This window comes from Podarcis muralis, chromosome 2 (genome assembly GCF_964188315.1).
Source record: "Podarcis muralis chromosome 2, rPodMur119.hap1.1, whole genome shotgun sequence".
Lineage (NCBI taxonomy): Eukaryota > Metazoa > Chordata > Lepidosauria > Squamata > Lacertidae > Podarcis > Podarcis muralis.
The window spans coordinates 48,668,011-48,695,430 of NC_135656.1; the positions used below are offsets into that span (position 1 = coordinate 48,668,011).

The 27,420-nt window shown below is 40.1% G+C and overlaps 2 protein-coding genes and 1 long non-coding RNA gene across 7 annotated transcripts in view; 2 read left to right on the forward strand and 1 right to left on the reverse strand.

Moving 5' to 3' along the window:
- On the reverse strand, window positions 1-7,258 carry LOC114590904 (uncharacterized). The gene is made up of 3 exons (XR_013391875.1): window positions 7,011-7,258; window positions 4,058-4,202; window positions 1-1,287 (listed from the first exon to the last, which is right to left on the reverse strand). It is a non-coding gene; the product is annotated as an uncharacterized LOC114590904 (long non-coding RNA).
- The window catches only part of SPDL1 (spindle apparatus coiled-coil protein 1), a 21,266-nt gene continuing 1,085 nt past the window's right edge, over window positions 7,240-27,420 (forward strand). The window contains exons 1-13 of one of the 5 annotated variants that reach the window (XM_028717494.2): window positions 7,240-7,467; window positions 9,886-10,008; window positions 11,194-11,305; window positions 12,294-12,480; window positions 13,945-14,121; window positions 14,655-14,849; window positions 15,089-15,238; window positions 15,683-15,781; window positions 17,059-17,169; window positions 18,043-18,183; window positions 19,516-19,622; window positions 20,442-20,629; window positions 22,832-25,847. In XM_028717494.2, the coding sequence (XP_028573327.2) occupies window positions 12,310-12,480; window positions 13,945-14,121; window positions 14,655-14,849; window positions 15,089-15,238; window positions 15,683-15,781; window positions 17,059-17,169; window positions 18,043-18,183; window positions 19,516-19,622; window positions 20,442-20,629; window positions 22,832-23,349 (1,857 nt within the window). In that variant the 5' untranslated portion in view covers window positions 7,240-7,467; window positions 9,886-10,008; window positions 11,194-11,305; window positions 12,294-12,309 and the 3' untranslated portion in view covers window positions 23,350-25,847. Of the gene's footprint in view, window positions 7,468-9,885; window positions 10,009-10,269; window positions 10,888-11,193; window positions 11,306-12,293; window positions 12,481-13,944; window positions 14,122-14,654; window positions 14,850-15,088; window positions 15,239-15,682; window positions 15,782-17,058; window positions 17,170-18,042; window positions 18,184-19,515; window positions 19,623-20,441; window positions 20,630-22,831; window positions 25,848-27,420 lie in introns of those variants that run through there. The other 4 variants (XM_028717498.2, XM_077924435.1, XM_028717497.2 and 1 more) reach the window with 4 other exon arrangements.
- The window catches only part of DOCK2 (dedicator of cytokinesis 2), a 255,289-nt gene continuing 250,923 nt past the window's right edge, over window positions 23,055-27,420 (forward strand). The window contains exon 1 of the mRNA XM_028717491.2: window positions 23,055-23,144. Within this exon, the coding sequence (XP_028573324.2) occupies window positions 23,117-23,144 (28 nt within the window). The 5' untranslated portion in view covers window positions 23,055-23,116. The remainder of the gene's footprint in view (window positions 23,145-27,420) is intronic.

Genomic DNA, 27,420 nt, shown 5'->3' on the forward strand with positions numbered 1-27,420 from the left:
CCATTCTGTGTTTCAGTCTGTCCCTCCACCACTCAACAGTTGCTCAGCATTGTGTGGGCACTAAGCATTCTCAATCCCTACTGGTATGTTTTTGTGGGGAGGGTTCTCCTCTCCTCTTACATTTTCGTCTTCTATAGGTGTTTCCCCCCCCCCCCATAATTCTACATGTTGTGCAATTCACCAAAATATCCTGATACTTCGCTCTTGCCCATTGCTATTGCTCTTTTGGCTATGTAAGCAATGTAAGTGGAATGTTCGAATAATTAACAGGAATATGTATAAACACCTTGTATGCAAGTCAGGATGACTGCTGGATCAATGCTCATATAAGCACCCCATTAAAAAATCAGGAGAAATGCTCAATAAAGATCAGACATAGTCCAATCACCGTGTTAACTTTGTGCAAGCAAATCAGGATGAATGCTGAATGCCATCTGCATGAGTCCAAATATTATTGGGATGATTCACCTAAAGAGCCCTATCAGAAGTCCTGCACAAGGAGTTGCGCTTGCATAACAGGACTCCCCCCCCACCCCTGTGCACCCCCAAAATTGGCTCAGGGGTGTGTGTTGAACAGCAAGCTGGTTGGGGGGGCAGGGGGGAGTGACCACTCGGTCTGGCAGGCTGAAACGCTTGAGCAGACAGAATGTTCATCAAAGTGTGACGTTGAATTCCGTCGCATATATAAGCTTTCACAATGTCTTCCTTTATCTTTTAATCTCACCTTGCAAAAGAGTTTTCCTCTGTGCATATATAATGTATTTCCAACACCTTCACTGTCTGAGGAAGTAATCTTCATTTTATGAAAGCTCATACTGCAATAAATTACTTGGTCTTTAAAGTGTCATACGACTCATTTCCTTACGGGAATTAATAATTTTATAAAAACACTGTTTTCATTTTTTTTTCATTAGAAAACGTATCAAGCCATTTGTCACTAGCCATTACAACAAATCTTAAACAAATTGTATACAGTCCCATTTCCATGAATCATGGCTCCAAATACAATTTAAGAATAAAAAACAAACCATACATCTAAAACCAGGAAATTTCACACTTGGAAAAATCTATTAAAAATAAACAAATCTTACATTTCATCACCGTCTGGTCTGTGATCTACTTCCACTGTAAATAATAGGAAAGTTGCTCATTGTTACTACTCACATTGTAGTAATCTATTGCTTTCATGTCTTGATGGACTTTCCAGCTTCCATTCTTTTACAGACTTGGCTAGTTCTAGGAATGTGGGCCTTGTGTTTGTCACAGCTCCAGCGCTGTCTCACACGCCTGTAGGCAAATTTAAAATAAATATCGTCTGGTGTCCACTGTCAACTCAAAGTGCAGCCACTAAGTGCTTTGGAGGTCCCTACTTGGTCTCTGTAGGGTTGAACAAGCCCAGAATCCTTCTGAACCATCTGCTTCAAGATTCAGGATTCATTCAAATCTGTTGCACACCCCTAGTATTAACAGAACCTTTAGTTTAGTTATAACTGCTGATTTACTTAGTAGTATACAGCTACTAATAAGTGTTTGAAATAAGGCTTGTGACTTCATATTAAATGTTTCTTAAAATGATACTGGAAATAGCATATTTATTTGCAGTATATTTCATAATTGCAAATGATTGTCTTATTTTCTTTTTGCTACACAACCGCCATGGGTCCAAATCATATTCCTTGGTTGTCCACTAGCTGGGACTGGATTTTCAGTTTAAAGTGACCTACACACCAGTCACACTAGTCTTGCGGTGTTCATCCTGGAGATCAGTATACTGTGTTTTCTAAAATTAATTCCCATCACTTAAATCAAAGGTATTACTATTACTTCAATATTTAACCAGCATAAATGCTTGTGTCAGGAACTGCAAAGGCTGGAACAGAGATTGTCTTGGCTGAGTTTACTGTCACTGGAATACACCTAGATTGGCCTGGTGAAAAGAAGAGTTTGGATTTGATATCCTGCTTTATCACTACCCGAAGGAGTCTTAAAGTGGCTAACATTCTCCTTTCCCTTCTTCCCCCTCAACAAACACTCTGTGAGGTGAGTGAGGCTGAGAGACTTCAGAGAAGTGTGACTAGCTCAAGGTCACCCAGCAGCTGCATGTGGAGGAGCGGAGACGCGAACCCAGTTCACCAGATTACAAGTCTACTGCTCTTAACCACTATGTCACACTGGCTCCTCAGTGTGGGGAGGGGAGGTTTCTTGCACACTTAACAGTTGTGTAAAATAGGAAGCCCTGTTGTTTTTCACTTGAGCACTGACTGTGTCCAAGGTGTACCAGAAAACAGACTGGAGGAAATTCAGGCCATATGGCAGCCCTACCTTTCCTTCACAATAAATACATTAAGAAATAGATTAAACAAATGAAAGAGGAATGGGAAAAGCAACCCTAAACTCACAGAACAGCAAATCTCAAATCTTGCTCCCCAGTATTTTATGCACAAAATTCAGTATAATGAAGAAATGTGTAGAACTGCCACAAGAGGGAGCTAATGCATAATAATTGAACAGATATGCAGCATTCAAGAACTCCATGGACTTTCAGACGGGATTTTGTAGATGTCCAAGTCAGTGTAAAGGTAAAGGTACCCCTGCCCGTACGGGCCAGTCGTATCCGACTCTGGGGTTGCGTGCTCATCTCGCTTAAGAGGCCGGGAGCCAGTGCTGTCCGCAGACACTTCCGGGTCACGTGGCCAGCTGACGAAGCTGCTCTGGCGAGCCAGCGCAGCACACGGAACGCCATTTACCTTCCCGCTGGTAAGCGGTCCCTATTTATCTACTTGCACTTAATTGTGCTTTCGAACTGCTAGGTGGGCAGGAGCTGGGACCGAACGACGGGAGCTCACACCGCCGCGGGGAATAGAACCGCCGACCATACGATCGGCAAGTCCTAGGCACTGAGGTTTTACCCACAGCGCCACCCGCATCCCTCCAAGTCAGTGTACTGTAACCCATTTCTCCTTTTCTCTGCCCCCCCCCCCAGCTTTCCTGGCTGCTTATAAGTAAGAGTTTGTTACTTTTTGAATTAATAACAAAAAATAGATAGTATTTTAAGGGTGAAAATGAATATAAGAAAAGAGTAAGTAATCATACAGTCAGGAAGCGGACGCCTGTTGGGTTAGTTTGAAATAATAATAAAACATTATTTGAAATAAAAAACACTATTTGCCTTTTTTTTGTAAACTGTTTCTTATTACTTGCTAGAGATGTGTAGGGATAGGATGAGTAGGGGGAGGTATGTGGGGGGTGGGAGGGCTCTGGCCCCTCATATCTCTAGCTGCTCCTAAGTATATGATGTAATTATTTAAACATATAATAGTCTGCAGATAAAATAAATAAATACCGTATGCATTTCTTCATTTCCCCATTTTAAAATGCCTCAAACTTTTAAATTGCCAAGTACAAAAGAAGATGTCTGCATCAATTAGCCTCTTTTTAGCATGGTTCATTTCAGAAGGGGATGCCTTCAAATTTTGCAATTCTGGCAAATAATAATAATATATAAACATTAAGATTCCTATCATAGCCAGTGATGAAGGCTTTGGAAAATGAGACAAGTTGAGGCTCTGTCTTCTAAGCCAGAGCATGATGTCAGTCCAGGCCTCCTTGCAAACAAGGCGGGTTCTGAGGAATATAAATATATATTGTTTTGAAGAGTGCTGCCAGATAATATGCTGAAGGCATTCCACTGTAGTTGCAAGCATGTGAAATCTCAACAAAGAAGACACCCCTTTTATGCCTCTAGGCTACCCAGTACTGATTGTTCTCACAATTCTGACATGTATAGAAATGAGAAAAATTCCTCTAAGCATGCAGTTGCAATTGGAGATCTGTGATGGAAGAAATTAAAACAAAACAAAATGTAAACTAAAATGTAAAAGGAAAAACACAGCATGCTGCCATGAAATGACACAATAACAGGCCTCAAAGCCTACAAGGAAAGATGTAGCTTTAAAGGCTATGAACACATTAGGGGCTGAAAACAGTTTGATGTTGTCTTCCCGCTCCCCCTCCCCTCACCGCATCATTTCAAGTAGCATCATGTTGCTGTGCAGACCAGAGGGGGGATCTCTTCAGTCGATGCACATCACCCAGTGCTGAACTCTTTATCACTGAAGCTGTCATCTGCACATGTTCAACGGCTGTCTCTGACGTACACACCTCAGGTTAACTGTGGTTTCCATTTTCTAATCAGTTGGAAGCTGGTTTGGGGGAAATACATCAAAAGCAGTATTTCTCAAGAAGCTACAGGACAGATATGGATTACAGCTAATGCCATGTATATTCAGCGTCAAACACCAACAGCGGAAGCATGCTGGAACATATAAGTGGTAATATATACACAGTGAAAATATGACTTCTTTTACAAGCTGAAAATATTCTTCCATTTCCTTAGGAGGGAAAATGTGACCACACTTTTTACTGTATTTTTGATACACCTTCTAGCCAGGAGGCCAGATAAGATTGCTTTGGGTTCTTAAGGGATGATGGCTTAAAAACACATAATGAAGCAACTTTGCTGAAGTAGAGCAGGTTTGGGATGCTAAATGTACTTACATCGCCCTCAGTTTATGATGGTAGAAAGGCAGAATATTATTATATTTTTTTTTTTAAAAAAAAGACAGAATATAAAAAAGAGAGAAAGCAAAGTGTATGCTCTGGAACAGGAAACTTTCATTTGAACACGGAATCCTTTTTGAAGTTCGTAAAACCAGACCACATACTTAAGGAAACTTGTAGAAATAAAAGTAATTAATAATGGTTCATTCATTAAAATGAAAGCAAACATGAACTTTCAGTTCCATTGGCAAAGTTCAAATTATTTTGAATGAGCTCTTGGTACAATTTTTTTTTTAAAAAATGGTACATTATAAAGAGGCTGTTTTTATTCTGAAGTACAGAATGACTGAAGAAGTTGGCTCTTAATACACGTACAGTGTTTGTTTAGTTTCTGATTGAAGCAATAAGGATGGGCACTAGAGCAGTACTTAAGGGCTTGTGTAGTTAAATCATAATGCAGCTGCACGTTATTAAACTGCAAACTCTATGCTAGAAAAATGGCCTGTTTGTTAAGAAAGTTGGATCACTGCCTAAATAGCACTTGGTTCCTTCTGCTGCTGCCCTTTTTCAACTCCTGATTTTATTTTGAGAAAAGATAATGCTAGGTGTACCAGCCTTCCTTAACCACTGAATAAAATGTGACATATCTACTTTTTCATTGTGTAGCCAAATGAAACATGTGAATTCCATACCAGTACTGTATTATTATTTCCTACTCTAAGTTCATTCTCAACATAACAGAAAGCAGGTTAGGTTATTGCCAGTTTGAGTGGGGGAGGGGAGCAGCAGTTGTGGTCCAGTGTAGTTGTGGCACTGAGGTGATCTTCCATCTTTGGTGCAGTCAGGGAAGGACATCATTTCCTCATTCACCAGCTGCACTGGCTGCTGGGGCTTGCCTGGTTGCAGTCAATTGTGGGTGAGCCTGGGGTGCTGTTTAGGGAGTGGTCTAGAAGGAAAGCTTCTTTCCTCTGGCCTGCTCCCTGGCTATAAAAGTCAGCTGTACCCAGGCTTCAGCCTCACCCAGTCAGCCCTGGATTCTTCACCTACTCATCCCATGCTTTATGTGTAAGACTGCCCAAGGGTGAGCAGGCAGGCGCTGCTGCGTAAGATCTTGCTATGGAAGCCTTCAGTCACTATGGAATTTACCTTCAGACAAATTAGGCTCATCTGGGGTTTTGCCTACCTCATATCATTTATCACAACTTGAGAGTAGGGCATGTCCCTACTCTCCCTCCCATACAGTTGTCAACCACCTGGAATAGGGCTCCAGTGACAGGTAATTTGGGGCATTGTTCTCTTGGAAGTAGATGGAAGTGTTATAGACAACACATAACACCCATACTCGAAAATCTGGATTGGCTCTTAGGATCTGCACCAGCTGAAATGTCTGAATAGTCTTCCAAGGCAGTCCCAGGAGGACTGCGCTGCAGTAGTCCATGCCGCAGTTACAAAATAATGTATTACAGCTGGTTCCTGGGGAACAGGCACAGCTGGTGGTGAAGTAGCTGAAGCTTGCAAAAGGTATCTCTACCTTAGGAGCAAACATAAAAAGTAATTGATGGCAACAATGTTTAATGTACAGTCACACCTTGGGTTGAAGTAGCTTCAGGTTAAGTATTTTCGGGTTGCGCTCCATGGTGACCCAGAAGTAACAGAGTGTGTTACTTCCAGGTTTCACCACTCGTGCATGCGCTCAAAATAACGTCACGCGCATGCGCAGAAGCAGCAAATTGCGACACGCGCACACATGGGTTGCGTTCCTTTCAGGATGCTAATGGGGCTCCGGAACGGATCCCGTCCGCATCCAGAGGTACCACTGTATCATTATTTTGTACGTTAGCAAGTGTATTTTGTTTTCTTAGCATGAGTTTCTCCACTTCAGGTCTACTTGCTCCATAGATGTGAAGCATGCTGAATGCTAGAAAGTAAACGGACAGAAGTCTTTTGTGAAGAAAGAAGTGTTGGGGACTGAGCTGCTTGAAAGAATAAAAATAGTGGAAACGGAGAGCCGATCTGATGAGCCTTTATGATTCTAACACTTGCGACGTACTTAGTAACAAAACAGGACAGGGCAGGAGTCGTCAGCCTATAGAAGAAAGCAGCAGCACTGTATCGCCAGCTGCTTACTCCCGCCAGTATTTACGAAGGAAAAAGGGATGACGGGAAGTAAGAAAGGCAGGGGAAAGGGTGTCGTAAAATGAAGAACTTTGAAAATGGCGACTCCGCCCAGCCAGCTAGCTATGTGTTTGCAGGGCTCTGGAAGCTCCTGTTCTTCCGTACGGAGCGCTCCGTCTGATGCGGAGCTGCCTGCCGCCGGTGCCTATTTATCACGGCAGAAGCATTCAACCTGCCACAAGAAAAGGACGCCGGAGAGAACGGCTCCTTAATACACGGCTCGTAAAGTTAGCATTTGTAACCCTATTCCATTCCATTCCCGTCATTTCACCTACTTTTGCGCCCTGCCTATTGATCTCCTGCGCTTGCCCGCTTTTTTACGGCGATATGTCTTTTAGGTAATGTATAGGGAAGCCATTTGCAACTACGGGCCGGCAGCTGCCACGGGCGAGCCTCCTCAACGGGACACTTCCCTGCTCTTAGCTGGGGAGTAGAGGGAGGGAAGCCCCTCCGTCGCGTCGCTTTTGCTATTGCGGAGCCCGCGCGCCTCAAACGAGCTCTCGCTAGATGCTTAACGCAGAGAGGTTTCCGGACCCGCGCGCGCATCTGGAGCTGGGCTGCCCCGCCCCCTGCCCCGACCAACCCACAAAAGGGAAAGCAATAAAGTATCGTGAGATTTGGGCCATCTCGCGCGGGGACGGAGGGGGGGGCGAAATTTAAACTGGAGACCTGGCGGATCTTTCTGTTGCTTCCCCAGCAGCTGGAACTGGGGACGTTTGCAAGGAGACGCAGGTGAGCGGCAATTGAGAGGGGGCGAGAGGAGTTTATTTTCTCTTTCTTTCCGTTTGGCTTTCCTGTTTCTCTGTTTGCTGAGGGAAATGCTTGGCGGGTGTGGGGGTTATAGAGAGGGGCTGCTGTGTGGAAGGATTATCAGAGGAAGGATTCTCCCACCATCCCCGCTCCTCTTCCTCTCTCTGCCTTTCTCTAGGAAACCCTTTTGCGATGGTCGCCAACTGCTTTTTAAAATGGTCCTGCTCTTGAGTTTTCAGTGGCGCGAGTTGAGGTGAAACACCCCGACCCGATTGTATCTCTGTTCTGGGGAGCGGGGAAATCCACCTGCTGAATTGAGTGCTAAGAGGCTTTCTTCACTTCTCCTCCCGTAGGCTGCTTCAAAGCAAATGAAACACAGGGATGCTCTTCCCTCTTGTCTTTTTCCACATCTCTGCTCGCTTATCCTTTCCTCCACTCGGTTTTCCTCAACTTGCTTTCTTGAGTGGCGCTGAGCCACTTGCCTTTCTTTTTAATAATATTTTATTAATTCCCCAAAAATAACAAAAAATAATAACAAAACAAATTGACTTCCCTCTAATCCCTTCCTTAGTTCAATAATTTATCAAGATAGTGCATGTCCATTGTTAAGTTTATAACATATTTAAATAATGTATTATCGATTCATAATAACATTACAAGTAAACTTAAAACCCTGCTAATGTATTGACCTGTGTACATTGCCTCTGTATATACAGTGGTACCTCGGGTTAAGTACTTAATTCGTTCCAGAGGTCCGTTCTTAACCTGAAACTGTTCTTAACCTGAAGCACTACTTTGGCTAATGGGGCCTCCCGCTGCCACTGCATGATTTCTGTTCTCATCCTGAAGCAAAGTTCTTAACCTGAAGCACTATTTCTGGGTTAGCGGAGTCTGTAACCTGAAGCGTATGTAACCTGAAGCATATGTAACCTGAAGCTTTGTAACCCGAGGTACCACTGTATACAATAAACATTTTCCATTCTTCCTTAAATTCATTATCTTCTCTTCCTCTTAATTTCATAGTCAGTTTTGCCATTTCAGCATATTCCATTAGTTTAACTTGCCAATCTTCTTTAGATGGGGCACCTTCTTCTTTCCAGTACTGGGCTAGTAAAGTCCGTGCGGCCTTGAGCCACTTGCCTTTTGATGAAGTTGGGAAATGATGAGGCTGCGCTTCATCATGGCAGGCTTTTTTTGCTCTCTCGCTCTGCTCTTATTTTTACTGTGCTGAAGGTAGGTACAGATAGCTTGTTGAAATCCTGAAGCCCAAATAGCCTGATGAAGGCCTTTGGCTCCATTGCTTAGCTGTCAGGCTAGCTTTCCTCTTCCCATTCCCTCTCCTCCAGCCTTTTGTCACAAAGGGTGGGTTGGAGAGCCTGTGTAGTAGCTACTAAATGCTTGCAGGCATTGGTAAGGAATATTTGCTCTCCTTGGTCTCCTGATGGAAGTGGTCAGAAAAGGAAAGCTTCTGAAATGTGCAATTGAGGAGACAACCTCTTTCAGCAAGCATGGTTAGCTCTAGCTGGAGATGGGAAGGAGCCATCCCTACAAATTACATTGGGCATCCAAACACTGATCCGTCATAACTGAGAATGACTCCCAGCCTCCTCTCAACCTCCTAGCTGAAAAAGAGGGCTGTGGCTATATGTAATGCAATTACATTATTTTTAATTTGGTTTTTAATGCTGTAACCCCCACATCAAACAATAGAACAGGGAATGATACTTGAGAACATGTATTTCAGAGGTTTAGCACATGAATAGGAATAAGGCTTTGGATGGGGGACAGGCTTCTGGCAACCACCAATACTTGGCTGACTAGGAAAGCTGCCCACAATTTGTGAACTACTAAGTGTTATGTCTTAGATCTTGAATTTGTGCTTGCTAGCAGATTCTAAGGTAGCCCTTTGTGCTATCTTCAAGGAAATAGGATGGATATAATGCATATGGCTCAAATCAGAATTCAGTCCAAATTGTTGCATCATTGGCTTTTCTGGGCAGCTATCCCATGTTTTTATATGTGGTCCTAATTATTACTTGTAGAGTAATTGCAACTTAGATTATATTTTGCCACCTAGTTTTATATGAGGAACCATAAAAACTACATATAATTGTAGGGTGGCATCCTCTTCTCTTCCATATAAATCGTAGATAAGAGGTTCTGGGTTGGAAGGAGAGGGATCAACCCAGTAGCAAGTGATCCGCTGTAATACTGTATTTACTCAGATCTAATGCTCACCTTTTTTGGCCAAATTACATTATGAAAATTAAGGCGCAACTGGATAGATTGTATCTCTGCTTTGTTATTAAAATAATAAACCATGCATAGTTGTAGAGAGAGCTCTTTATATAAGACTTCCCCTTGAAACATATCTGAGATAAAGAAAAAAACCCTGCACAGTTGTGCTGTGTCTCCCTTTTGGCCCTGAAATCATTAATCTGAAGTGGTACAATGAAGATGAGTCACAGCCTAAATTTCCCAAGTTCCTTTCCATTCTTGTTGTGATAGTAGCCACAGGTTCAGGTGAGTTTTGAATGTTTTATTGTGATAGACTGTATTATAATAAGTCCTCAATCCTAAACAGTGGGTAAAGCAAATTGAGCATAATGGGGCTTACTTCTCTGTAAACATGATTAGGATTGCTCTGTAAATGTTATTTGTTGAGTATTTATAGTCTTCTACCCAGAGCAGTTTATCACTCCCTTAATAAGGGAAGTCATAACCTACAGCCCAATGAAACTTGATCGCTATTAATTTTACCCTTTTATTTTGAGTAGGCATCTATGTACAAACAATCAAAAGCATCTATCTCGTATGCCTTTCTCTATTCCTGTTTCCTCTTCGAAGTGTAAAATAGCAAGAGTGCTTTGTTTCCAAGTCATCAGCTATAGAAGAGTGTGTACAGTAAGATACCAGTTGAAATGCCCCGATTGTATACTATATATAGTTAGCATAGAATTTTTTTAATGTTAATTTTACATAATGGAATTGGGTGTAAACTTTCCAAGAATCTAATATGCTGAGCTCCAAAGTTCATTAAAGCTTAGTAAACAATAATGGGGGGGGGGTGGACCCTTGCTTAATTATTATTGTGGCTTGGCTTGTATTGGAACGCAAAGAGAGACAAGAACTATGTTGGCCTTGGTTACAGAGAGCCACTGTTCTTTGACAGGCTTGTAGGCTTTGGCAGCCATGGAAATTGTGAACAGCTGCTCCAAGTAGATTGAAAAGGATTTGCATTTCAATTATCTCACCATGTGATTTTTACCTATTCTGGGAGGCAACAGTGAGTGTGATAGAAAAAGCTGAAGATTTTTCGGAGCAGAAAGAAAGTAGATTATTTGCTAATTAAAAGTCACTGAATTTTAGTTTACAATATCTTAAGATGGAATACACTTAAAGGTGAGTTACTAGTCTTTTATCTACAAGATAGAATAACATTAAAAACATTTTTTGTTTTGTTTTCAGGGCTGTATTCTTAAGTTTGTTGTTAATGTATAGTGGATGTCTAAAAGTGGGATTTTGTGTTCCTGCTCCAGTCCTCCCCCCTCCAAACAACAGCAACAAATGCAATTCAAGCTGTTAATTGAGTTTTAAAAATCCATCAAAAAGCTCTTGGTTTTGTATTGATACTAGATTTCTTCTTTAGTAACACTTCATGATTATCAAGCAAAAATATTACTCAGTTTCTACTTTGAAAATGCACAGGAGTTGCTGAAAGCCCAAAATGGAGATTATCATGAAGATTACAATGCAGACGGAAGCTACCTAGCCTAATCAAGTTGAAACGGATAAAGACACTTATTGTCACTGTGACTGTGTAAGTAACAGCTAACATTAGAAAACATCTTTTACAATTCAAAGAAACTGAAATTGCAGGCTGGACGCACTTTACGTGTGCATCACCATATGTTAGTAATGAGAGCCGTGTATCAGGGCCGTGCACCCCCTCTGCCCCTGATCAGGCCAGTCTGCCCAGGAACCACCCCCAACCACCACATTACTTAGACAGTATAGTTTGGAAAAAGAGCTTCTTTTTTTCTTCTTTCTGTGTCCCATTATTAAAGATACTCTTGTGGTTAGCAGCTATATCTGGTTGAGTTTAAAAACTAAATACTAGGGATGGGGAAGATGTGAGCAGAGGGGGCAACAGACAGCTGTTGTTGCTAACAAGTAAAAGTAACAGCTAGTTTGGCCCTGAGTCTGGAAACTTAGCTTTGCAGTTTCTGTTGTACTCATCCCTGAGAGGAACCTTCTGTTTTAAAGTTACAAACAGTGCCACATGAAAAGCGTTAAAGTGTGCAAATTACTTAGTGCTACAGCATTGTGTTTCTAGCTTGGACAAAGATTTTCCCCATTATATTATCATGTATTTGTGCTCATCCTGTCATTCCACTGCCTTGCCCCTGCTCTTTGGGATTAAAGGTCCCTTGATGTTTTAACTACAGTAGATAAATGTCCTTCCCATTTTCTCACTTTGTTAAAGGGCCAGTCAGTATCTGATCTGGCGTCAAGCTATGAGTGCCAAACACAAGGCTGTTTCTCCTCTGTCCCCAATCATTAAAATACTTCTGGCTCTGGATGAAATACTCCTGTGCATGTGTCCCTAAATCTAGAGACTGTTTCCCTTTAATGCTATGTATGACTGATGAAGTCTGTTGCCTATTCTTTAAAGAGCTAGGCACGTGTAGCCTCCATGGCATGGCCCTCTTGTTTAAAACCACAAGTTTATCAGAGCTCTTATCAGTAAAAGCTGAATTAACAAAATAGGCTTAATATTGTTAATTGTTTCCTTCATTTACATACAGTACAGTGTGAGTTTTAATGAAAATGGAGCCCGATCAAGAAACAATTTCACGTCTCCGACGTCAGCTCAAAGAAGCCGAGGAGGAAAGAAGAAAGGCAGCACAATATGGTTTAGATCTGGTGGAGAGCGAGAGCTTGTTACAGAATCAGCTAGATAAATTGCAGAATGAAATAGTCACCATAACGGAGGTGAGCTTTTAAACAATCAACAGAAAGTTGCTCTCCCTGGATTGATTCAACTCTACCTACTGATGGGAGCATGAATGCCAAAGCTGTTAGTCATTAAATTTAAAATATTTAACATGTAAGAAGAGTATCTAGCAACCTGTGCCAGAGCTTGATAGAGAACCATAAAATTCAATCCTCTCATAGTGCTACTGTACCTATAAGATAATTGAAAGAGCAGCCAACATGTTGCTAGAGTGGAAGCCTCATTAAACCCAGACTTCTCAGACCTATTTCTGGATCAATATGTACAGAATACCTATTGAAAAAAACTCCCAGGTTTGCCAAGGCCTTTTACTAGTACCTCAACAACAAACGTGACTTCAGGTTGTTGTTGTTGTTTTAAAAAAACAAGCTGTACCCTATTTAGCATGAAGTGGACAAAATGTGGTACTGGTACTGGATGCAAAGCATTAGCAGCCTGGTTCTATTGAGAGCTGCTTGGGACCCCCAAAGATATGTGTAGGGTAGTTCACAGGGTCATCTGGCTCTGCCTAAATCTGTTTTAAGAGGATTCACAGGATACAGCACTATGTGTACTAAACAAAACATGGAAGTTTATGAAATCAGATACTGTACAAATTATCAACTGCTACAAAAGATTCTTGCTCTTAAAAGAGTGGCTGTAGGTCGATGCACTTTGGGAGGAAGTAAATGGGACTCGCTTCTGGGTAAACATGCATGGGAAACGTGCTGCTGGGGTGGGGGGAGAAAGATGGAAGCCAAGTAATGGAAATATCTCTCCTACTCACCTGGATTTTACTCACTACCTCACTGTCATGCATAGGATTAAGCAAATCTGTTAATGACACAGTAGCTATGAGACATGCTCTGACAATTTTCTGCCTGCTAAAGCTAAAGGCAGCACATACTGCCTGTGATGAGGCATGCTTGTGAAGAGGTAGGCAGCATAAGATGTGTACAGCAACAAAGTTTAGTTTTTGAAGTCCCTCTTTCGTTATCTGCTGTTGGGAGAAAGGAGCACAAGCTTCCCATAAGCCTAGTTCCTGATGTTTGGTTGGGGTAGCTGTGTGTGCATGGGTGGGTGGACAAGAAGGAAGACCAGTCTTCCACGTTTGCATATCTCATAGGCCATCACAGGGGCCTATGAAACTCTTCATAACTTAATACATTGTCTCACATAAAATAAGGCTGATTTTTTAAAAAGCAATCCCTGCCACATGATGAAAACTGTACCTCATCTGCCTGCATTTGGGTGCACTGTGTTTGTGGTGCTTTGTGCATACTCTTGGACCTCAGGTGATCTCTTTTGGTGGGTGAAATAGAAAAGAAGGCTTGGGAATCCCAAGTGTGTACGGGGACCTTTCCATCCTTGCTAAGACCTATACTTTTGACCACACACTTAATGGAAGGTCCTTTAAAAACAGTTTTCTATCCTACATTGTAAATGTGAAATTTATTTTTCAGAATTTTGAACAAGAAAAGTATACTCTCCAGAGAGAAGTAGAACTAAAGAACAGAATGCTAGAAAGTATGAACCTTGAATGTGAAACACTTAAGCAACACCAAAATATACAATTAGATGCACTACGTGAACAACTAGTAAGAATGCATGGACAAGAAACAAATGAACTTAAGAATAAGGTTGGTGATAGAATACGTATTACTTGCAGCAGGTGATACCTTAAAAGCAATTATTAATGCCTATCTTGAAAGTGTTATAAACATAATTCAGTTGCTGACAAAGCTGTTTTGAATAGATGAGTGATAAAGAGCCACTTATTAAGAGTGGTAATTTACCACTTACAAGTGTATGATTACATAGTGTATGATAGAATTATGGTAATTTTGTTTGGGATTCTGAACAATGTTTTTCTAATGACAGCACATATCATAATCTTAAAATCCTATGTAGTTCAGATGTACTCGAGTTGGGCAAATACTAAGGAAGCGATGGCTTCCTTATCATATATTGATAGGATATTGATGAGAATGAGAGACCTCCTGGGAACCGTATGCATGCTGCCTTCAGTTCCATGATGGAAGAGACTGGATATAAATGTAATAAATAATGAATTTCTTAAGCTATTTGGAAAAATCAGCTCACAAGTGGGTAGAGGGACATGCTTAAAGGACTCTGAACTCAAAAGGTGTTTTCTCTGGGTACTGTTTTGAAGATGGAAAAACTGAAATCTGAACTAGAGGAAACCCTTCTTAGTGAGAAACAGTCGAAACACAAAGTGGAGCATCTGAAGGAAGTCCTTGCTTCTAAAACAGAAGAACTGCGCATGATGTCAGAGCGTGTACATGAAACCATGTCTTCAGAAGTGCTCAATCTTCAACTTGAGCTGGTGGCACTTGAACAGGCAAAGGTATGCAGCAAATTAGTGTGAATAAAGTATTTAATAATAATAAACCACAGATAAAATCACCCTTCCTGCTATAGAAATTTGATCATGATCTAATATCCTTGAAAGCACTAGTACTAACATTCATCTCTGCTTCAGGTTGCAGTCCTTGCCTTGTACAAATAATTTAAAAGGCAAAATAGTATTCCAGAATATACAATTAGCAAGTAAATTACTCATATGGTATCTAAATTTTGTGATAGGCAGACCTTGAGGACAGGTTACATGATCTTCAGTACAGCAAGGAGCAACTAGAACTTGGAAACAGCAATCTGACTAATCGACTGGCACGTTTCGAAGAGGAGAGAGAAGACAGAGAAAAAGATATTGTTTCATACTGTAACGCGTTAGAGGTGACGTATCATGCTTCCTACTGATAGTGATGGTGAAAATAACACTACTCATTTAATGCTGAAACAGCGAGCTTCTTTTCTAACCAAGGCTATTTGGATAGTTTTAGCTGAAATATTGCCTGACACCAGGTTGAATATTTGACATTGTATGGGTGAAGTAACATTCAAATGCTGTTTGCAGTGGTGAGAAGCCTCTTGTGGCTTTGCACTCATGAAGTTGCATCAGTTTTTCTTTCATTTTCCTTTAATGTGACTTAAGAGCAGGCTCTTTGGGTGTGCCTTTGCAGTGGTGGTGACAGATTTATTGCATTAACTATTAAACAACACAACAGTGATCCTGAAAGTGAACTCCACAAATCAATAAGAGCATGTGTTACACTACAACACAAATTTAGTTGTGAAAATGTAACGGAGATCTAACGATTTTCCTTGACTCAATTTTAGAAAGCTCATGAAGTAAATAGAGACCTTCAGCTTCAGCTTGACCATGCACGGCAAGAAGCCCTGGATCCTTCCAGTAAAGGCAATTCCTTATTCGCTGAGGTACTCATCTTATTTTTGTTAACAGAAAATGTATGTGTGGGCCATTCTTATGACACTTGGAATCAAAGGGTCTGTTGGCTGTGGGGGATGAGGGAGGGGTATTTAGTTTTATTTGAGTTAGTTTATTTCTTATAGTGGTTCTGTGTATGTTAGTTTGCAGGGTGTGGGAAGTATAATAGTGTAATGCAATTGTATCAGCGTATTTTATTCAATACAGTAATAACTTTCCCTGATTATATATTTATTTATTCTTGAAAACCTAATAAGATTATTTTTTTAAAAAGACAGGAAAGTATGTGTCAAAGATTTTTAGAAAGTGTGTTTCTAGTTATACGCAGGCGTCTTGCATTTGCTCACTTCAAAAGCTGACAAATGTATCTGAATCATTTGTTCAATTTAAAGTCAGAATAATACTTGGAACAAATATTTTAGTTCACTGTACTTTACAGTTATTGAGCTTAATGTCTTTTCATAGTAGAAATACTTCAAGACGACCATGTCATTGCAAAATCCTCTGGATTGGTTGAAGTAGTTCTGTTGAAGTGTTTCCGCATGTTGAATTGGTGTGCCAAGTGCCTGCAGATTGGGCATGCTGATTCCTGTTAGTCTGAACAGTCCAGGGCCATAAATACAGGTAGCACAACAGCAGTAATTCAGAACACCTAGTAAGGAAATAACTCTTTGAGTTGTGTCCTGTCCAACTCCCAGAGCTGGATCTGCAGGAACCACTATCTGAAAGAAAGAATTAGAACATCATGGATGGATGCTGCTTTATTATTATTATTATTATTATTATTATTATTATTATTATAGGCTGAGTCAGTGTGTATTGCCCTAACAAATATTGGTGCTTAATTGAAGGGTTGAACTTTTATGCCTGAGTGCATGAAATCTTTGTGGTGGTGGTAATATATAACTACTTAATGACTTTACATATATTAAATATAAAGTATTCCTTCAAATGCTTGTAGAAATGTTTCTGCCAGGTTTCATGGCAACTAATTCTTTTGCTACTACAGTGGTACCTCGGGTTAAGTACTTAATTCGTTCTGGAGGTCCGTTCTTAACCTGAAACTGTTCTTAACCTGAAGCACCACTTTAGCTAATAGGGCGTTAGCTAACGACACTAACAATAGGGCGTTAGCTAACGACACTAACATACAAGATAATGTGAAAGACAAATTACTATGGTTTCATTACTATTAGTTCCTAAAGTATAAAATTTTAAATGATACCAGAACCAGCTTTACAGTTTTTTTCTTCTTAATGTGTTGTAGGTAGAGGACCGTAGAGCAGAAATGGAGCGTCAGTTGATCAGTATGAAAGTAAAATATCAGTTGCTACAAAATCAGTATTCTTTCACTAGAGAACAGCAGCAAAGACTGAAGGTATGATTAAGTCAACATTTCCTTTGTTAGAAATTGAAAAACTATAAGATAGGAATTAAAAATATGTGTGCTAGAGTTCTGTACTCTCTCAGACATTTATTTTTCATATACGTAAATGATAGAATTGGGTTTTTTAAAAAGTGATTTAAGATGTGAGGAATGTTCTAAAAACTCAGCTTGGAGAAATGAGCATTGTTTAAGAAGCTGAGCAATAAAGACCTTTAGTAGTTGTTGTGTAATTTGAGATCGTAAACAAGGGTTCTTTTGAGTTGCTGTTCTCATGCTGCTTTTCTACAAATTTTCTCAGAGTGGCCGACAACAATGCATCAAATGTCATTTTACTTAAATTTACTATAAACAAATCACAGTGTTTGTACACTAGAAGACTCCTGCTTGTAGGCCTCTTCCAAATGCCACAGTCAGCTCAGTATTAGTTTGATATGCCTCTCAGGAATAAACTTTGGTGAAATAAGCCTACGGAATGAAGGGGCAGTGGAGGAAATTTAAAGTGATAACATTGTGTTCTGGTAAATTAGCTAGCAGCTACTAGCAAGCAGCTCATAGCATGGCTATTGTTGAATAGATGATGGAGGCTGGTAAACATTCACGAATGAATTTTCAATAACTTTAAGCAGCTGAGACCAATGATGTGTTACACAGAGCTTTTCAGCCAACAATCAGTTTCAAAAGCAATTTGACATGTGGTATGGAGTACAGAGGAAAAACCAAGTTCAAAATTTCTTTGAGTTCAGAGAACTAGTGTCTTGGAGTTCTGAATCTTGGTCATTCTGTTCTGGGACTTGAGTTGCATTAATGTGTACTGTAACAGAATATTTGTAAAAGTGCCAACCCAATATTTGGTTTATCTTGTAGCTACAGATGGCTGCTCTTCTACGGATGAAAGGTTCACAAGGGGAGCATGATCAGCTGGAACGTTTGCAAAGCATGCTTCAACAAAAGAATGGTGAAATAGAAGAACTTCTAATGAAAGTGAAGCAATTGGAAAAGCCCATGGTATATGCATGGAGAATAAAATTCTGGTTTTGTTTTTTTAAAGTATTAGTAATTGGGTAAGGAAGCACATACAACTGTGTTGGAAAACATTGCACAGTAAGCACAGAACCAGGTAATCTGGATCACTGACTTGACAATGAGCATGCATTGTGCATCTGATTGAAACAGAATGTTACTAATTGTATGACAAGTATTTATGCCAGGAAGTAAATGGAAAAAAAACTACATTTACAGAATTACAGTGGTACCTCTGTTTATGAACTTAATTCATCCCTGAGGTCCATTCTTAACCTGAGGTACCACTTTAGCTAATGGGGCCTCCTTCTGCTGCTGCGCTGCCAGCACACGATTTCTCTTCTCATCCTGAGGTAAATTTCTTAACCCAAGGTACTACTTCCGGGTTAGCGGAGTCTGTAACCCAAAGTGTTTGTGACCCGAGGTGTTTGTAACCTGAGGTACCACTGTATCTAAATATAACTGAAATAATCTGGATGTTGAGTTGATCCAGCTCCTTGGAGCATTATTTGGAGCCTAAAAACTATTTACCATGCACACTCGGGAGCCTGCAGTCACAAGTGATGGTAAAAAGAGACCCCACTTGTATGTGCATATTCCTAGCAAGATACATCTTCCATGTCCAGGTTCTGAGCCCTTCTCATTTCAGATATATTTCAATAGGTTCTAATTAGAGTTTAAAGATGTATATAATATTCTCTGGCATCCTCTTTTATTTGTGCTCCAGGGTTGAACACTTTCTGAAAAAGTACAAGGACTGAGTCCTGGTTTAAATGAAGAACAGTTGCCTGGAGTAAAATTGTATTTTTGTATGCTTGGTTATGCTCAGTGTCACATATTCCTGACTGGAGAACAGAAGGCAACCTTATTTGTATGAGCAAGAAGAGATTGATCAAACTGTCCATTGTAAATTTTAACACCCGTGGTATTATTTAACACCCAAAACATATTTTGGGACATGCTGAGGAATTGCTGAATGGTTGCCATTTATTACTTTAGTTTAGCCCTTGGTAGATAACACCTTCAGTAGTGATTCCAGAAAATACTGGACAGAAAGGTATGCTTCAGCTTTCCAGCAGGCGATACAAAGCCAGTCTGGCTTGGCCCTAAAGTAGACCAAGTTGGGATGAGAATTTGGTATAGCAACTTCCTCTGCTGATATGCAGCATAATTTATTATTACATTTGAATGAGATGCACTTCTGTCAGTGTTGTCTATGTGAAAAAGTTTCCTCTTTGCCATTAATATTCAAACCCAGATGACTGAAATGGCAAAAAGAAAAGAGCTCATTTTTTTTAAAAAAAATTATCTTCCCAGAAGTCTGAAAATTCAAAAGCGTTGAAACTTTCAAGCACTTCAGAATATGCAGAATCTGAAGATGGATATTACACCGATTTGCTTCAGATGAAACTTGAGAATTCAGAGTAAGTCTTGTGAATTAGAAATGTAGTATTAAAACCTCACAGCTGGTTATAGAAACTGACAACCTGATTCTGAGTCTGGTGTAGTGGTTTGAGTGTGGAACTAGGAGACCAGGGTTCAAATCTCTTCTTAGCCATGAAACTGACTGGGTGATCTTGGGTCAGTCAGTCTGTCGGCCTAACCTCCCTCACAGGGTTGTTGTGAGAATAAATTGTAGAGGAAGAGAACCATATACGAGACCTTGCGGTCCTTTGAGGAAAGATGGGAAATAAATGAGATACATAATAGATACAAATAAACAAAACCTATTTAGTTAAAGTTAAGTATTGTTTCATAAATCTGAGACAAATTTACTAGTCAGAACCCCATTCTCTCTCCCAGACAGGTAGTAAAAACATAGGAGTAATGGTAGAAACATGGTAACACTGACAGCCTGTTCCACAGTGTCTTTCCAACTCTGTCACAACCATCATATTAAGTTGCACATTGATGTCCCCACATCAATGCAAGGAAGACACAAATCAAATAGGGCAGCAGCATGAACCTGTTCTTGTTTATCTTACCATAGGTAACTCCTAAATGGATCTGCTAATTCTATTGTATTCTGGCCCACTAGTAATCTATTTTACAAACGTTTGCTGCTAGTCAATCTGTAGTTTATCTTATTAACATGCACACATTATTGGAATAAATGGGATAGGAGGATTTTTTTCCTGGTACTGAAAAGTGGTGAGTTCAAGGCTGGAATGGTAAGAACACTAGGAACTTAATGTTAATGCAACTATGTATTTCAGTATTCATACAGATAATTTATTTTGCAGAAAAGAGATAGAAAATTTGAAAAGTGAATTGTCGCTACAGCGGATGAAGGCTCTGTTTGAGAGTCAACGCGTCTTAGAAATGGAACGGAAGCTCTTTGCAAAGGAAAGACAACTTGAAGCTTCTCAAAGTGAGAGCATAAATTTGCGTGTGCTGCTGGATGAATTGAGAATAAAGTATCAACCTGAAGGTAACAATTTCTATTCCCTTATTTTGTATGTACAGTATGTGAATAGGGAGTGCCATATGATTTAATTTGCGCTTTGTATCCTGGAATAAGTTTATTATGTGTTGGGTAGCTTCCCTGCCCCCATCCCCGGTGTGATAAGTTATGGCATAATGTGACCAGTGTCAGTTACGTATTTTTGCCTCCATCCAATAAAGCTGATCAATGCTGGTAGGAAAACAGAGAAGCTAGATAGCGTAGCATTTCTTGGCCTTGACATATGCTCAGTTACCTTCTGTTCAAAGGCTTTTCTTCATCCTGATCCTCTTTCCTTGCTGTGAATCAGCTGTCTAGTGGTTATAAAGCAGTGTTATTAATGCAGTAAAGCACACTGCTCATGAGGAGGTCTGTTGTATGTGTTTGCCCAAGAGTTTTTCAAGGACCTGCATCAATTAGTTACATGTCTGACTTTTATTCTGTTCTAATGTATGTAAAAAATAAGAACTTACAATTTGATTAATTGCAAAGATTGAAGCGTTTGACATTTTTTAGAAAATGAGTTTTTTTTGTGTAACATGATGCATCACAGGGTGTTTTTTGTTATTACATGAGGTCAGCAGTTGTCAACTTTTTTGGGCTAGTGAGCACAAAATGGTAGCTGTGGAGTGAGCACGGCATAATAGAAAATGGCTGTCCCTGGGACTGGCATAATACAAAATTAGAGAGACAACTACTCCCAATAACCTTATGCTTACAATGAGATGTCAGCTATGTGCTGCTGATCCTTATTAAGGACATTAGACAAACTAATGCTATTGCTATCTAATAACAGGAAGCATTCCTCACCACCAGAAGTATACAATGTAGCCACACCACTCTCGTTTCACAGAAATTGCTTAAATGCTACCTGCACATTTTGCTCCATAACTTTCTAAGAAGATGGGACACTTTTTTAAAAAGATGGAAGATCAAAGTTTGGGAAACCATTGGAAACCTTCGTGGTCAGCCCCAGTGTTATATAGTATTTTAGAGATGCTGGGTGATATTCAACAGTTTTATGTTCATTATTTCCAAAGGGTCTACTCAGAATAAAACTTAGTTGAATACAACCTATCAAATATGTATTTTACTAATAAAATAATAAATGCACTACATCTGTTCAATACTTGTATGGCTGCAAGAAATATTAGCCCTTTGACTCAATTACAGTGGTACCTCGGGTTACATACGCTTCAGGTTACATACGCTTCAGGTTACACACTCCGCTAACCCAGAAATAGTGCTTCAGGTTAAGAACTTTGCTTCAGGATGAGAACAGAAATTGTGCTTCAGCGGCAGCAGGAGGCCCCATTAACTAAAGTGGTGCTTCAGGTTAAGAACAGTTTCAGGTTAAGAACGGACCTCCGGAACGAATTACGTACTTAACCTGAGGTACCACTGTATTAACCTTTATAATATAATCCAGCAGCCTCATCTATAAGTTGGATCCATCCACAAGCATGGGGAGGAATAATACCAGTTTATCAATAACTAAAATGTTATATTAATGTACATTGAAATAATCTTCCAATTTATTCTGTCTCTTGACTTTTAATTCCACTTAAGTTTGATACTTTTGTACCATTTTAAAAAGTAAATATTATTCCTTTTACCTTTCTGGTTGTTTGCTTTGAGTTGGCATGCAGCCACCATAAAAAATGTTACCACATTGTGTGGTAAATTCTTAATTTGATTCTCGGCTATAGACAAGAGGGCTTCCTGTGGCCTGCTATGAATACATTGCTTTGCTATCTTCCAACATTCAGACAACACTTTCGCTCAGAACACTCATATCCTTGGTCACAGCAAAATTAACCAATGAAAACAAGGCCTATGTCATTACTCCAGAATCAGTGCCAGTTTCCTTAGGGTAATGTTTAACACAACTGCTTTCTGATCCAATATTATGCTTTCCTTTTGCAAGCAGAACATTGACTTAAGGATTGTAGATACATAAAAGTTACAAAAAATGTTTTTTGGATCTGGATGTCGAAATATTTCTTGCAGTTGCTTAGAGTAAACAGAACAAAAATGTAGTTAAACTGTGAAATCTTAAGATTTTGCCATGGTGATCCAAAATGCATTTTCTTTTAATGAAAAAGGAATGAATATAGATAAGGGGTGGAGGTCAATCAAACCTATTTGACCAAAACAATTGTGTGTTTTGTTTCATTTTTTTTACTCTAGAGTTAATGAGAGATTCGTTCAGTCTCAAGAAGGCTCCAGGGGATGTGATTTCATACAACTTAAGTAGCAGAGGGTCTTCTGAGTGTGAAACCTCTTGTATGCTATCCCAGAAAAAGGAAGAGACAAAACTAAGTGAGAATGCTCTGAAAACCACACTTCAGGCTGTATCAGTGAACAAAGTTCCCCTTTCTGCAATTGAACAGAGAAGTGATCAACCTGAAAGGAAGAAGGTTAAAATCAAGGAGGAAGAACTGGATAGGACAGCTATAAATATGAAAGATAAGAATGAAATTGGACCCTCCCTCTCTACCAGGTCAGTGTCTTCTAATATGTATGAGCAAGGCAATCAGCACAGACCTGCATCACTTTTTTTCCGCTGCATGAACTTTGCTATCCATTTCTTCATTTACTTTCTCAGTGTTGCATGCAGTGTCGTCCCTCAATTCCAGCTACCTAGTTTGAAATTTTCAAAACTGTTTAAAAAGATCAAAATTACAGAGAATCAAAAGGACTCTTAAATCATGGACTGATTTAAAACTAAAATGTTCTTTCACTTTGAAAAATCACTGCAATAATCTCGTGCTTGCATTATATTTTCCCTCTGCATTGGCAGTTGTGTAATTCACACTATTGTACTTTCCAGGTTATTTTTCAATTTGCATACAATCTCTGCAAAAAATTGCAGTATTAACTTCATGATGAAAATGCCTGAAAAACCATTGTTAGCTTTCAGAATAAATTTTAAACTTAAAGCCCCAAGGTTTTTAACAAGTGGATATAGAAATTTAGTGTTGAAAAGGGTGGGGAAACTAGGTAACTATGTGAGCTTTTTCTTATATAGAAGGCCATTAGATGGCTATTAAACTCCCAGCAGTTTTTTTTTTTATTTTTTTGTGTTAATGTAATTACAGATTATATTTTGCTTTGGGGTTTCTTCACCCCCACACCCAAGTTGTATTTTCTAATTGATATATATTTCTGTTTTTATGCTCTTGGGAGGATTAGCAGTGAAGGTCTGACTTGTCCAGATACACTACGTAACTTGTTTCAGACATTCAAGTACAGTGGTACCTTGGTTGTTGAACGGCTTGGCTCCCGAGCAAATCTGCTCCCAAACGCCGCAAACCCGGAAGTAAGTGTTCCGGTTCGCAAACTTTTTTGGGAAGCTGAACGTCCGACACGGCTTCCGCTGCTTCCGATTGAGTGCAGGAAGCTCCTGCAGCCAATTGGAAGCCACACCTTGGTTTTCAAATGGTTCTGGGAGTCAAACAGACTCCCAGAATGGATTAAGTTCGACAACCAAGGTACCACTGTACAAGATTGCTTAGACCAGGTGTGACAAACCTTTTATAGCCAGAGAGCTGCATTGAGGATTGGCCAAGCCTACAAGGGTTGTATGTCAGCCAGCGATAGGTATGGCCAATGTACACTTACACTTGTGTGCATACAGCATGCACACACCACACCCAGTGCGCCTTTCTACCCCAGTGCTCCAATGGGGGTGAAAGCCCAGAACGGAGCATTTTTTTTTTAATTTTTGAAATGCGGTGTTTCTCCTTCTGGTTTGGTGCCGTTGTAAGGAGGTCCTAGGAGCCCGGGAAACCAGGAAGGAGCTCTCTTCCCACTTTACTTGCGCATCACTTCAGGCACCATGCCAGAAGGAGAAGAGACATTTTTCAAAGGTCAAAAGATGGATCCTGATTTTGGAGGATAGTGGCAGGCCAATAAAAATGGTTTCACAGTCTAGGACTGGCCTGCAGGCTATAGCTTTGCCATCCCTGGCATAGACAGTTTCAGGATTTTTTTAACTGCTAGGTAAAATTTGCTTGGATAGTTGTGATCAGCGGTTGTAGTAATCAGTGTTGTTTTTTTTAAAAAAAATGACTAACAGTATGAACTATGCATTTCTACTCAGAAGTAAGTCATACTGACTTCAGTGGGACTTATTCCCAAGTAAGTGTGAATAAAGGTAAAGGGACCCCTGACCATTAGGTCCAGTCGTGACCGACTCTGGGGTTGCGGCGCTCATCTCGCTTTATTGGCCAAGGGAGCCAGCATATAGCTTCTGGGTCATGTGGCCAGCATGACTAAGCTGCTTCTGGCGAACCAGAGCAGCACATGGAAATGCCGTTTACCTTCCTGCCGGAGCGGTACCTGTTTATCTACTTGCACTTTGATGTGCTTTTGAACTGCTAGGTTGGCAGGAGCAGGGACCGAGCAATGGGAGCTCACCCCATCGCGGGGATTCGAACCGCCAACCTTCTGAAAGGCAAGTTCTAGGCTCTGTGGTTTAACCCACAGCGCCACCCGTGTCCCTAAGTAAGTGTGAATAGAATTGTACAAATCTTACGCAAGCAATCCTGTAAAACCAAGTTATTGCGTGCTTATATTGTCCAGCATAGTAATTTAGGAAAAGGGAAAGAAACAGTTTGATATTAGTGACTTGATAAAAGTGTGTGTGTTTGTAGAAAGTGAGGTGGTTAGGTGGGAGCTAGAAATGGAGACTGTCTAATAGGGTTAGTAGAAGAATATTAGGGCATTGGTGCTCTGTAGGTGGTTACATTTACTACGTAAGTGGCGGTGTAGGGGGAGAACACTGGTGAGGCTTTTTGTCTTGTGTATTTGACATGGTATGTGTTATTTGATCTTGTGCACTTGTAGTTGTTATGCTCTCCTGGAGACTACATACACTACTTTAGAATTCTTTTCCAGGGGTAAGGAAAATGATTACTAACAAATCCAGATAAGGCAAAAAATGTCAGACATATAGCCAGGCTTGGGGTGGAATAAAGAATTGCAGTGCTGAGGTTAATGCACATTTGGTCCCATTGGATGGGGCATTATTGCACTTGCAGTACAGTCAGAAGCAATAATTCCGTGACTTAAATTACATGTGCAAATAGCTGATTGACTTGGGCAGGTAGTACTAGAAAAATAATCCTTATTGCATTTTTTGTGTTGTGTTGTGTTGGGATTTTTTTCAGATTTCTACCCCCCCCCCCAAAAAAAAAACAACCCTAGGGAAAGCCCTTTAAATACATGTGCGAGTATTTTCAAAATGAAAACCTACTAATGGCAGGTGTATGTGAGGGGTTGCTTATACAGAACGCCATGGGACTAAGTTGTGAACCATCCTGAGACCTGCAGGTATAGGGTAGTGGTATAATAATAATAATAATAATTAATAATTAATTTTAAGGGCATTCTATATTCAAAATTATCAGCTAAAAAGATGAAGCATGTAGACACAGGGTTGGGGTTAAGATGTTATGATATGTTTAAGATGTTGAATCTGATGGATATTAGTAATGTGAAGAAGGTAGTTGGGTGTGGAAGGTTTGGCATATTAAATAGAAGGGCTATTTGGTCAGAGGAGAGAATAATTAGTGAGATTACAAAGGAGGGATTTAACTTTAAAGAGAAGGTGTTGAAAGGCACGTAGTTGTTTCTGAGAGATGGAAGTCTTGCATGTCAAGTTGGGGTAGAACTTTTGAAAATATGGGGCCAAAAAACTTCATTTAGTTGTATGCAGGTACAACTTTGTTTTATTCAGCTCTGTCTTTTGAATCGGCAATTTAAGGATTCAACAACTGCACTGCTTTTTCTTTGGCTGTTTGTGCATTGTGGAGGTGGACGTCTGCACGAAAGACATAAATAGTTCAGAATTTGGAAGTTGATCCTACTGGAGAACTGGAAAGAACAAGAAGACAGTTAACCAACAGTTTAAAAATTAACAATTTCCACTAAAGACAAAGTTCCTTCAGTAGCATGAATAGATAAATTTTGCCAAGTGAAAAAATAGTAGATTGGCTTAACTAAAGCTCAGTACATTTAAATTATTGTAAGAAAGAGGGCAGGGTGGTGGGATTCCCACTCTTCACTTTCCAGCCAGCCCAGTACCCACCAAGGCTAAAAGAGTATCTCTAAGTCTTCAATTAAAGAATAAAATAAAATCTGTAGGGGCAATGGACATTGGCAAGTGCCAGTTTTTTTTTGGGGGGGGGGGGAGATTGTTGGTGCCATCCTGGGGACCCCAGATGTATGCAAATCAGCCATACCCTAAATGTGCAACATATCGCACCACATGGATGAGGTCCCCACAATGCTGACTGTACATGTCAAGGGATCTGAGGACAAGTGTTCTTGTATTGCCAAGCACTACTTTTGATAGGATGATTTCAAGATCCTCACTTCATCCTACCACTCTGATGTGGGGGGGGGGGGGGAGAGAGTAAGCCACTGAATTTTTCTTCATTCGTTCTCCTGTCACAGACAAGCGAAGGATACAAAGGCCCCAAAGTGCTAGAATTAAGACTCTTGGTATGTTCCATTTGCAGGTGGTGTTTGGGGCATGCTGTTGACAGTTGGCAATCTAAATTGGGGCTATTGTACATGTTTTCTATTTTGCCACGATGTGCAAACACTCTACAGTGTTATATTCTGTCTATTATGAATGTTTTTTTTTAGCCTAAAATGAGACCACCATTTTACTTCCACTTTATGACAGCTTCCTTGTCTATTCACCTAGAAGCAATTCTTGTGTCTCAAAGATGAATGGCTATTTTAACCTTTATGCTGCCTGAAGTCCC